General features: G+C 41.2%; 1 protein-coding gene across 2 annotated transcripts; it reads right to left on the bottom strand.

The window, feature by feature from the left end:
* Nucleotides 1-370: 370 nt before the first annotated feature.
* LOC145229988 (potassium voltage-gated channel protein Shal-like) lies at nucleotides 371-11,019 on the bottom strand. 2 transcript variants are annotated; one of them, XM_080095344.1, is made up of 8 exons: nucleotides 10,662-11,019; nucleotides 8,776-9,102; nucleotides 4,383-5,475; nucleotides 4,010-4,172; nucleotides 3,240-3,341; nucleotides 2,976-3,068; nucleotides 2,311-2,585; nucleotides 371-2,032 (listed from the first exon to the last, which is right to left on the bottom strand). In XM_080095344.1, the coding sequence occupies exons 2-8, from the start codon at nucleotides 8,825-8,827 to the stop codon at nucleotides 1,306-1,308; spliced, it is 2,505 nt and encodes an 834-aa protein (XP_079951470.1). In that variant the 5' UTR covers nucleotides 8,828-9,102; nucleotides 10,662-11,019; the 3' UTR covers nucleotides 371-1,305. The 2 variants fall into 2 exon arrangements, with proteins under 2 accessions (XP_079951470.1, XP_079951469.1); XM_080095343.1 differs by lacking the exons at nucleotides 8,776-9,102; nucleotides 10,662-11,019 and adding an exon at nucleotides 6,618-6,738.
* Nucleotides 11,020-11,984: the final 965 nt, after the last annotated feature.

Below are 11,984 nucleotides of genomic sequence, written 5' to 3'. Positions count from 1 at the left end.
ATGCGGCTCCCAACTACCTATTTTGCGGCCCCCACCAAACCTCAGAAAACCACCAAAGATTGCTATTTTAGCTTTCAAAGTATTAATCTTCAGTGATTTTCTCAAGGTTTCGTTTTTTTGCAGCTTCCTACACACAAAACTACCGTTTGGCCCCGACAATAAAAATGTTTGAGAACCACTGATCTAAACATATGTTGTTGGTTTAATTGGTTAAGCTTTCCAAATTACGGACACCAAAGGCATATGCGCAATGTGACGTACATGCAAAGACGTCAACATGTATTGCTCACTTAATCAATCTCAAGGGGTTACACTGCCAAATACATAAACAAATAACTCAGCTGATACACGGCCTGTGGTAACCACCCTATCCACTGAACGATATTTTATTTGTACAGTATCAGCTCGCAGACTTCGTCGTCAAACAGCGAAGTTCTTTGACGCACGACCAAATATAGTGAAATATATTCCCATACACAAGAGCTTGTAATAAAACATTGACACAGTATCAAAGGGTAATTTGCAAAAGAAGCAGACATAAAACACGACAATCGTCGTTTCAAGCGCAAGAAACTAAAATAAACGATACCAAAAAACAACGACTATAACGCCGGAAAATTGGTCGATTATTGAAATGTTCTGTTGAATTAATTTTAAAACAAGACTCTCGGGTCAAAATAGTTATAATGGATTTTTTTCATTGATTTTTGGAGCGAATGATCTTGGAGCGGATTACCATCGCAATTACCCAGCAACGCAATAAAAGCGTTAGAAAGGGATTGGGATCGAAACTGATCTCACAGGCCAATGATTTGAATCACATAAATCCGCAAAGTGTCTGTCACGAAAATTGAGTTTATCTCGCCCTTTAATAGCTAAGTTTAATTACAGATTTTAAAGTTAGTTCATCGTAGAGTGTGTGTTTTTGGTTATTCGTACAGTCGTTGCAGTGGTAAAACCATTGTCAGCCACGGCGCTCAAATAATATTGCACTTATAATTCCCGGAAGTGATGAAGATGATGATGGATCAATGTTCCAGCTCAATAATGGGAACTACACTTCCATTTTCGAATTGATGGAGTGTTGTTATCACGAAAATGTGATTAGACAGAATGACAGAGCAGGTGTAAATAACATACATCTTTTCACCGATATTGAGGCTATTTCTCATTATTTTCCATATTGTTTAATAAATCTGCCCGTCTGCGATTGTATTGAGCGTTAATCGTCCAAGCGTAGAAAAAATGTGTCAGAAGTGCACCGCATCAGCTTCCCGTTGCCCGACAGCGAACACAAGTCATCCGTTACAATGACGATATCTTGAGGATATTAGGATTTGAAGAATCGCAGTTTCCACCGGTCGTGCTCGGCCGCATATTCCCTTTCTCCTCAGCATTGCCAAATCGCTTTTTTGATTCGCCTTTCTGTCGCAATCGCGTCACAGGTTCGTCCACCTGTGCTGGGTCGATAACAGGGAGTTCCCGTGCGTCCAGGTAACTTGGCGGGTGTTGTTCCATCTCGCAATTGCCACTGACTGTAAAGGGTTTCGAGAAGGTTCGTTCAAAACTGTACGAGCCTTTCGGTCCGCTTTCTTTCGATGAAATGACGTTAGGTAGGCGCACGTCGTCGTCACTTCCGATGTACCTATAATACTCCAGCATGGATGAACCGCCACTAACGCCTGACGTCGACGATGAAGCATCCGACGAACCCAGCGGCGTCATTGGGACGTTTAAAGTGTCGACTGGGCTTGTCTCTGTCACTTTTGATCTCTCAAATGCTTCTTGAAAGTTTTCCGATGACTCGTTATTGAAGTTAGGGTGGGGGGAGATGCGTCCGCTGTCGGTTTGCGTCACGATAGTGGGGACGGAAGGGTGAGAAGGGCAAACATCGTCTTTGTCGCTCTCACCTTTATCGATTGACCGAACGCCGTTCGACGCGCAGTTGTACACAATGGAGGATCCTGGTTTTAACTTTTTTTCGGTGCCCCAAGACTGCGTCACGGCACCGGGTATATTAGGCGATTCATCCCTGTAATATGCAGAAAAATATTTTTGGAATTTTACTCCATTTATCACTTAATTTATTTTGCTCCAACTTATATACATGGAGTCGAATGAAACAAATAACGTCTACTGCTGAATGGTTGCAATTATTGTGGACCGATGTGATCCAAAGTAAAACATGTTGTTCGAGTTTAGCGAAGGTCGATTTGACGCAGTTGACAGCAGCATCGAAGTGCTATCTATTGCCTTTACGCAACCTAATCCGTTTTTACACAACGCCAAGGAAAAACGATCGCCACCCACCTGCTGCCGTTGTTGTTGCTCGAGTTGGCATGCGCTACCCGAACCCGATGCTCGTCAGCCTTTTGTAAGCGATTTGTGGCAGGCCCCGAACTGCTGTGAGCTATTTTTTCCGGTGGACTGACAGACTTTTGATGATAGAGCGGCAAACCGGCGGGCTGCGAAACCGCTGACCTGGCGGAGATTAGCGATTCTGTCTCTTGGTCGTTGCTCATTTGATTGCCGATGGTGATGGCCGCCGAAGGATTATTCGTGTCGCTATCCATGATGTCGTGATTCTGCGCGCAAAAAGATGGGATCGATCGGCCCTTGAGAGCACTGGCAAAGACAGCTGCCGGATAAGAATATTTTTGATGTTTTCCAACGCACAACACGCGCAATCGCTAAGTGCTCGTGGAAAAGTCGATGCATTAAATGCATAAATGTGCCTAACGTTTTAAAGGACCGAAGAAAAAGGGCCATGTGACTGTACAACCTCGGGGTAAACAAGCTCTGGCTTATTTTAAAATTAATATTCATGAAATAAGACAACAACGGGAAATGTCGTGTAAAACACCGCCAGCAGAGTATAAACTCTCCTTCTTCTACTTTCCCCCCTTACATCCCAACTGTTGCAGTCGTGTTGTATAAGTTCATGCAAACAATTATATGACTGTCTGGAGACTAACCGTAGTTTTTTCGAGGCAATTAAGCAAATGGAAATGTTCCCTCTCGAATCCGTTGTTGTTTGAATTGCTCGAGTTGCTCGTTCCAGTTTCGCTCTGTGGCAAAAAATATCGACGGTTACACAAGTGGAAGTGATCAAATCAATACGAAGAAAATGTTTGGTGTGATATCATCCAAACCGTAGTCTTCCTTTTGCACGATTTTTCGAGGTCAACAGAAAAGTAAGAAACATAGTAACCTAAGATACAATAATACAAATTTCCTACCGACTGAATTCTATTTTCATCCAATCCGGGATCGAACTTTTTCTGAAAGTAGTTGATGGCTCCTGATTGTTTACCAGCACGTATTCGGGCTAAACGTGCTCTCTGCAAAAAAACAAAAAAACTGTCCTTTAACCTTTACTGTGCATAGTCTGCAGGAACTATTTGAACAAGTGCGGAGAATTGATAGTAATTGTTTAGTTAAGTTTAGGATTTGTAGCACACATGAATAAGGGCATAGAATTGTAGTTGATTTGCGACTTGAAATTCTAGTGTAGGTTTTGTTACTCTCCGATCAGTGACATTGAATGCAGGAAAATGAGTCAACATTTCTAAAACGTCTGTGGGGTTGTAAATCGCACGCTATTAACACTTTGCGACCATCATAAATCAGACAGCTCTAGAGAACGCGAGGACATTCGCTCCGAGTTGAACACGCCCCGAGAGGGAAGACGTTCATTAAAGGCGTTAAAAGCCTTGTTGAAGTTTAATAATTCAGAAGCACTGTCACCTACTAACTCTTCTATTTTCTGCAAGACAAGTGCGTGTGTTGTGCGCATGTGTGTGTCTGTGTGTTCGGCACGAAACCCGCATGGCTCCTGCAAAGTCAATTGACCATGCACGCGCATCGCTAATTGGCCACCATCGTGGTTTAAAAATGCGTGTAGCGTAAGTCTTTTACATGCGTCTCAAACGGCAAGCGAACTTACACTTTCTAGACAACTAATCAAGTGTAAAAGCATGGTTTGTTGTTGCTGTTGCGGTGGTCTTACCTTCTGCGCCCTACGTTTATCTTGTCGTTGACTTTGACTGTATATTCGACCGAAGTTGCTGACGATTACAGGAACAGGTAGAGCGATCACCAACACGCCACTAAGGGAACATACGCTGCCGAAAATCTTTCCAGCTATTGTTCGAGGAACCATATCACCGTATCTGTCACACATGGGAAATAATATTAACATATCAAAGGCTGCATGAAACTTTGTGAACATTGTTAGGTCGTAAAATATTTATATAGCTATCAAAAATTTTAAGGGGTGTCCCAATGTGACTTGATCAACGGAATAAAGTAATTAACTTTAATTAGCATAAAAGCTGTTTAAACAATGGTGAAGAAGTGAAATAGTGCCATTGCACACCTACCCGAGCGTGGTCATAGTGACAATGGTATACCAAAAAGCAGACGGAATGCTGGTGAAGTTGGTACCCTCCATGCCTTTCTCGGCGTAAAACATCACAGTCGCGAAAATGATAATGGCCATAGTTAGGGAAAATAGCAGAAATCCAAGCTCGCTCGCACAACTCTTCAGCGTGTAGCCCAATATACGCAAACCCTGCGAGTGGCGTGAAAACTTGAAAATTCGGAAGACGCGAAACACTCGTAGCGTCACGAAAGCGCCGCTCACGTCCTCGTTGTCGGTGATTATAAGTCCGATATAATACGGCAGGATGGCCACGACGTCGATAATGCTCATCACAGAGCGCAAGAACTTGCAACGATTAGGGGCGGCGAAGAGTCTCAAAAAGTATTCCACGGTGAAGATCATTACACAAGCGGTATCCAAGCAAAAGAAAACAAGCTGGTACCTTTCACCACACGGCAGAACCTCCAGCGAACCGGGCTTTGGACCGCACGGTACGGTTTCTACAATGTTAGCAAACACTGATACAGCAATGAAAAAACCGGTTACATAATAAAAAACCAAAGCAGGGGTACTGGTGTGAGGGTTTTCAAAAGCTCGCCACATACGCTTGCGCAGAGACGTGGGTGCAGGGGGTGTAAGTTTGCTGGCTGCCGCAGGGGCGCCCATTTCACTGGTACCATCACCTGGAACGTTGTCATCCATCAAACGTTCATCGTGTTCGCGTTTTCTATCGCGATAGTCCTCATAACAGCAATCCGCGATCATTTCGGGCATGATCCCAAAAAACGCCAATTCATCTTCGATAGTTGTAATGCACTCAGTGCGGGGAAAATGCATCTTTCCGGTTCGGTAGAAACAGAGAATGTGGCGAAAGATTTCCGGGTCGCGGTCAAAAAAGTATTCGTTCTTTTCCTCGTTATAGAAAAAGTCTTTTTCCCGACTTCCTAGCATAGTGTCAGGAAATTTCTCCAACGTGTTTCTCCAGGCCTGGAAGCGACGCCCACTGACGTTCAAATTCACAACTTCGTCCTTTGTTCGGCGGTGACTGAAGGGCATTGGAGGGAGTTCACCTGAAGCAACTGGCACCCAGCCTAAACAAGAGGTTTTTTAGGCAACAGCGCAAGCTCGTTGGCGACCACAAAAACAGGATGGATAAAATTGAAAAACCTGAAGCGCGGCAATAGGTTGCGGTTTAATGTTAATCAATACAGTAGCATGTGACAAGAAATAAAAATTAATATCCGGAAGATATGAATTGTCTTTTTACAACCACATACGTTAAAACGTTTTGGTATGCCTTAACAACGTGTTTACTTGAAAAAAAAATCATGGCTTTATGTTGTTAAATGGAAGCTTCGAGGTATGGAGAATGATTTCTCCAAGTTCATATTAAATAAGTTCATATACGCCATGTGTGCTTAGTCGTTTGTCAATACAGTTTAATAAAGCCAGAGGAATTTGCTATCGCTGATGGTAATTGGTTTGGATTTAAGCGATGATGCTTGCTTTGGGGAACAGCCGACCCGCACAACACGAGCCTGCAAACCGTAGGAATACCAGCTGCAAACTTCTTTGTGGTTCTCAGCAAACAGTATAACACACTTGTACTCACACACAACTTATACTGGCGGCACTGATTTTCAAAGAAAAGAAATTTAAGCACAGTATGAAGGAGAACTGTCAACTGTACAACTTGATGGTGGAAGACGGACTTTTCTATACGCTTGCTCGCTTTCCCTTCAACGGATAATAATGCACATATCTAAACGGTTAGGTCCAGACATTGCTTACACAACTAAAAAAAATTCGACCGCCAAACGTGAAGGTTTAGGTCATAAATAATGCAAACCTTTCACAATGCCGATTATTTAGTCATTATTGTAACCAGTCAACTGTGTCGATTGTAGTGTGTAGTTACTCGAGTTTAAATGTAAACATATCAACCGTTCGTGCCTGAAGTATGAAAGTTTTACGATAAAATTGCAGTTTCGTTGCATGTTAAAGTGAAAGGAGTGTCCGGTTCTAGCGCTCCGCGGCAAATCGCTTTAAAAATTCATGAAGAAATTATTTGGCAAGGGATGCAATGTGACCCTGTGGCGCGAAATTGAATGTTTTGAGTCAGTGTGGGAATAACGATTTCGATTTTACTGCTACAGGTGAATTGGCCAATTTTATAATGTACACAAATCAACCAGTTATCAACACACGCACGCTTATAAAAGCTTGTGCTTACCATATTCATAAATACTGCCATCAGTGCCAAGATAAACTTCTGAATTACCGTCCAATGAATCACATAAATCAAACATTGTTTTTCATCAAAAATATTGGTACATTTTGCTGATTTAAATACGGACAATGTAATCAACATCAAACCCAAATCTCGAAATCTCGAAATCTCGAAATTCTCAGTTAATCTCTTTATGGCATTCACACAGCTTTAGTTGTATCGACTATCAACATAACCTACAAGCTACAACATTGGTTAAAAATATCAAATTCTTTCTATTTCTGAAATAAAGTTATAAATGGAAGCCAAATATATATATTTTTCTATCCTGTTTAAATGCGTTAGGTGTTAGAAAATAGTCGTAGATCAAATTAAAGCGACAAAACCATCCGCAAACATTTAAAAACTTGATAAACGCGGAGCATATCGTAGTATTCACATGTCAATAGCTAAACTCGCACACTTTATCTGTCCTTGCAACTGGGACCGTCCTGCTCATTGCGCAAATCTGAAACTCAATTCTTGGAACTCAGGGTTGCTGGCAATGGAAACAAATCAATGAGACAGGGATTAAGGTATAAAAAGGAAACCGATTACAAAGATTGATGTGCCGTTTCACACGATTGGTGAATTCTTTTTTCTCTTTTTGACCTTCCGCAATTGATATGGTATGTAGTGGATTAAATCAACTATAGTGACTAACTTCATTCATGATAATTTGCGCAAAAGTTGCACCTTCATCAAAAAGATTCTTAATTTTTGCTTTCCATACGGTTTAAAATAAAGTTTAGAGCAAAAACGCCCACAGTGTCCCCAGCTCGTAAGCTGCAATTAATTATTTATACCGTTCTCCTGTGACAAAGGTGAGATGTCTTTCTTAGTATATTGGGACGTCAAAACGAAGAATTGCGTGTAAACGACTATTATAGGTCAAAATAATTGCAATGACAATCTACAAACATGTCAAAAGATTACGCTTAGAAGTAATGCATGTAGCTTTCAGTAATCTCATCTCTTTATGTTATTCTCGTGTTATCAATCTCCTAGAATGTCATTATGAAATCTTTTTGGATTTATATTAACACTAATAAAACAATATATCTCATAATACTACTTATTACAACAGAAACCGACCATTTTCAAACAGATATATTTACAACAATGTCCACCAACCCCTAATTGTTAACAAATCGCAATACGTTTTTACAACACATACTTTTCTTATCAAAGAAAAAAGATACCAGTAAACATTGATTTAAGCATCGCAGCAACCGCATAGATTCCATAGAACCTTTTTTGCATACAATAAATCTCAAAAATAGTATTGCAGAACTATTTAAAAAACGTTTGCTTATATCGGGAAGATTAGTCCAACGTAGGTAGAATGGCATTATTTTTGGGGATTATGTTGCAACGCATTCAAACCGAGTCTAAGGGCTCAGCTAATGAGATTTTGACTGTTGTTTGTTGGCATCTTAATCAACGCATGGTGCTCTTGGTATTATTAGAATGTTCTAAATTACACACTTATTTTTTTTTAAATGGTTATTATCTTGATTAGTAAACTTCGACAAATACAAACATATAAAACTATAGATGCATGTTCATGAGCGTTTTCAATGCAATAAATCGATGTCTGGTTGCCTGCATCGCCGAAATCATCCGAACGGGCACTAAATTATTCAGCAATGCTTTAATCCAAATTTGCTGGCTTGTTTTACTGCACTTTGGCAACATTGGACTTGACACTAGCCAATTTCCATTTCGGTGATAGGTTTCATGCAAGTTTTTGGCAAAAACTGGGGTTGACCCTATTGCAAGGTTAGCCTAAGTACTTCAAGAACTATGGCTTAAAGTTACTCTTTATGAATAATTCAAGGTTAATCGACTGTTTAAACGACCCTGGTCTGATGAGGAAGTGATAACATACTGTACCGTGTCCACCTAAAGGCACTTTTTTACAGTTCCCAATATTCCACTCTTGGTAAGTGCATGACATTTGTTTCGCAATGGCATCGGTAAAGGTCAACTTAGAAGTCTGGTTTCAACTTGTCGTAAAGCAAGGATAACAGACTGATTATGTTCGCAGTTAAAGAACAATGGATACAATGCACAATTACAATGGAACGCAAGAATAATAGCCGTTCTAACAAGCTCTTACCTATTGCTGCAGCCCTGGCGAAGGGTAACCATGCTGCAACTGATGCAGCCATCGCCGTATTTTGTGTGTTTGCCTCCAGATGAGCTTGATAATGCGCGATCGATGGTATGTGCTGGTCACCAGGGGAAACAGACGTCCTGTCTGTGCACAACGTAGAATGCTCGATTATGCGATCCCCGCATGAACCAGCCTTATTGCTATGATGTCCAATGTACTACTTTGCGTCAGTAAACGTGCAGTTTCATTTGATACAAACACCAAGAAATAACTTCACCGTATCTAGAGACGACGTTTCCGCTACCGCCATAAGATAATGGCAGGACGTATCTGCAACACAATACAACAAAAGCTTTAGAAAAACTACATCTCCCTGACAATGTTATTGGTATTCACGTGCCGTGAAAAAATCTAGACCAAATCCTTACGGGGTCAACGGTAACCTCCTGTTGAAATTATCAAAACTGAACACAAAGCACAACAGCAGCTTAAACAATGTCAAATAGTTACAGATAAATGTTGCTGACCATTGTGGCCAAAAATAACACATGTTGTCATGTCAAGGCCAATTATTACAAGAAAATGTTTCTCACAAAGCGCCTAGCAATCCCTAACGACGATTGTCTAGCTTTACTGCTGGTTTGGCAATAATTAAGTTATACTGTTAATGCACTCATACAACTTAGTCACAGCAGCAACTGGCATGTCCCGCAGCTTGCTTGTCAATCTGGAAATAGCCTAAGCCCACGTCTCATCGCCAATCAAATTTGGCAATCTAATATCAGCCAGCAAGGTGATGCACTTAAAACTAGATGAGACTTGACAGCGTCGACAAGCCTTGCAGTCTCGTTAACAGATCAATTTTCCAAATGCACAGTGATGTGAAAAAAAAAACACAAGCAATGACAAAATGTTTTTCTACCTTCGGTACACAATGAAGTGGAAAATAATTTTCATTTAGAACTATATCAACCTGAACGAATATCTGAAAGCTGCTGAAAAACTGACAACCGCCATTTTCTAAAACTGGCGATCAGCTGCTATTCACAACCATGTAACAGCACCTACCAAGTTTATGTCCTGATAAATGGTACTAACAAATGTTGACAAATCTTTTTAATAAATTGTAGCCTAAAATTCATCGATCTGCATTTTCTGTCCAAAGCGACTAAACCAGTCGAAAGCAACAGCTGCCTTGGGCGCCCAGCGAAAACGCAGTAAAATGCATGCAGGTGTATTAATAATTTAAAAAATCTCTGATTCTCACATTTCCACCGCAGGTGGGTCTACGAAATATCAAGAGAGAGAACGAGTGGAACGCTAAGATTAGTCAAGGTCCATGCATCGGTCGAAAGCAGTATTAGCGACCAAAAATAAAATCTTTTAAATCGCATCTAATCAAAGCGCACGTCCCTGCGTCTCTTTTCTTATTTTGCAAGGGAATAGGCTGAGGCCAGATGTAACTGTGCCCTTGGTAATTACTCTCCGTTATCGATCCCAACTTGGACCATTTGGTCGAAGCACTAAAGCAACGTCTGTCCTGGGTATTCTTGTCTTTGTACATTTGTGAGGTAATTTCTAAATTCTAACTCGAAACTTTAGCTGAACGTTCGTATATATCTTTACCTCTCGTAAAAATATTTACTGATTTCACTAATTGCTCAAACATAATATCCCTCAACCCCAGTTTTAAATCATCGGACAAATAAATAGCTTTATAATTATCCAACGATGTAACCTAATAAAATTAACATTACAGAAAAAAAAATACTTCTTCCGAGTCCCAGTCCACCGAAAACACAATTTTCACAAGGGGCTAGGCGGCTTCCAGACACTAGCAGATTTGGATTTAACTGAAGCGTTTACGTACAGTGCACGCGATATCTCACCTGCGTCTGGCGACGTCAGTACGCCGGAGCAAAGACCAAACGAGGCGCAGAAAAGGGATGGCGACCAACACAAAGTCTACAGAGGCAACTTCCACACGTGTGTGCACTCACCCTTAACAATACAGCGCCGTGTGTGCGTAGCCACGGAGTTTAAACAAGCCAACGCGTATCGCTTTGTGAAAAACGCATAAAGCACTGAAACGCAGCGAAACCGTTACCTTTATGATCATGCATTTCTAGTTTCGGCATTACATTATGGATCGACTTTCAGTATGCATATTCTTGAACACATTTGTTGCATCACAAGTCTCTTTACACCGTTGTGTACCTTTCGACCTTACATTATTGGTGTTATGCTTGTACCAACATTAAACCTCTCGTTCTGTATGACGCAACGACCACGCTCACTCTCAATTTCAACGCAGGGAGGGAAGCTGACAAAGAATGACGATGTTATTTGCGCAGAAGAAAGAAGGCTGGTTCGTAATTATGGACGTAATCCCCCCGAGACAGCGTAGTTGTACCCTGTGGTATTGGTTTTCCATTTGCCCGAATATTCGCGCCTTCATCGCGAAGCGTCGGTGACCTGCGTCCAAAAGCGAAGAGCGTTCCGAACCGCCACATACCCCATTAACAAAGTGTTTGGATGACGGGTGGAAGATGCAGCACCGTAATGAGACGAAGGCGTTTCAGCGCAAAAATGGATCGATTCCATTTGCCGGCTATCAAATCGAGATGCCGACTATTTTCCTTGATATAAGATCCACTGTGTCCTTGCGTTTGCTGGTGAAAATAATTGTTGAAGTAAGCTCTATTATGGTGCACCTGTTTCAACCTTAAATGCATAAAAGGCTGCAAATTCACTAACTGGATTATTTGTGTGAAACTCCAATCGATGCCAGCCACTAATTTAGACAGAAAGCGCGTACGAGTTTGACCCCAATTATTTTTCTGTGGAAAACACTATCTGTTAAAAAATCTGTGTTTTTTATGATTACAACTTGCTTAGATGCCCTTGCATGCGACCAACTATGTCGTTTGGTAAAGTTTCATCTGTTGAAATTTAGACCCCGCTATCAATATTTCATGGCCTCTCTTCCACACAAGATTTAATTTGCATTAAATTCAACGGTAATTGCTGCTTACGCCCAAGCAGAGCCCACTAAATTATGCAGAATTACATGGCGTTGTTTGCAAGCCGCACATGTCACGCAGGAAAAACGATCTTGATGTGACAGTTCTATCAAGGAAGCAAGACAGACGAAACAGTGACTGCCCGTTGGATGTGATCGAGCAATAAAATACTTCACAAACATTTCCCTA

This window comes from Phallusia mammillata, chromosome 5 (genome assembly GCF_965637545.1).
Source record: "Phallusia mammillata chromosome 5, kaPhaMamm4.hap1.1, whole genome shotgun sequence".
Lineage (NCBI taxonomy): Eukaryota > Metazoa > Chordata > Ascidiacea > Phlebobranchia > Ascidiidae > Phallusia > Phallusia mammillata.
The sequence above is the reverse complement of the archived record's forward strand: the minus strand, read 5'-3'. Positions and strand labels throughout refer to the sequence as shown.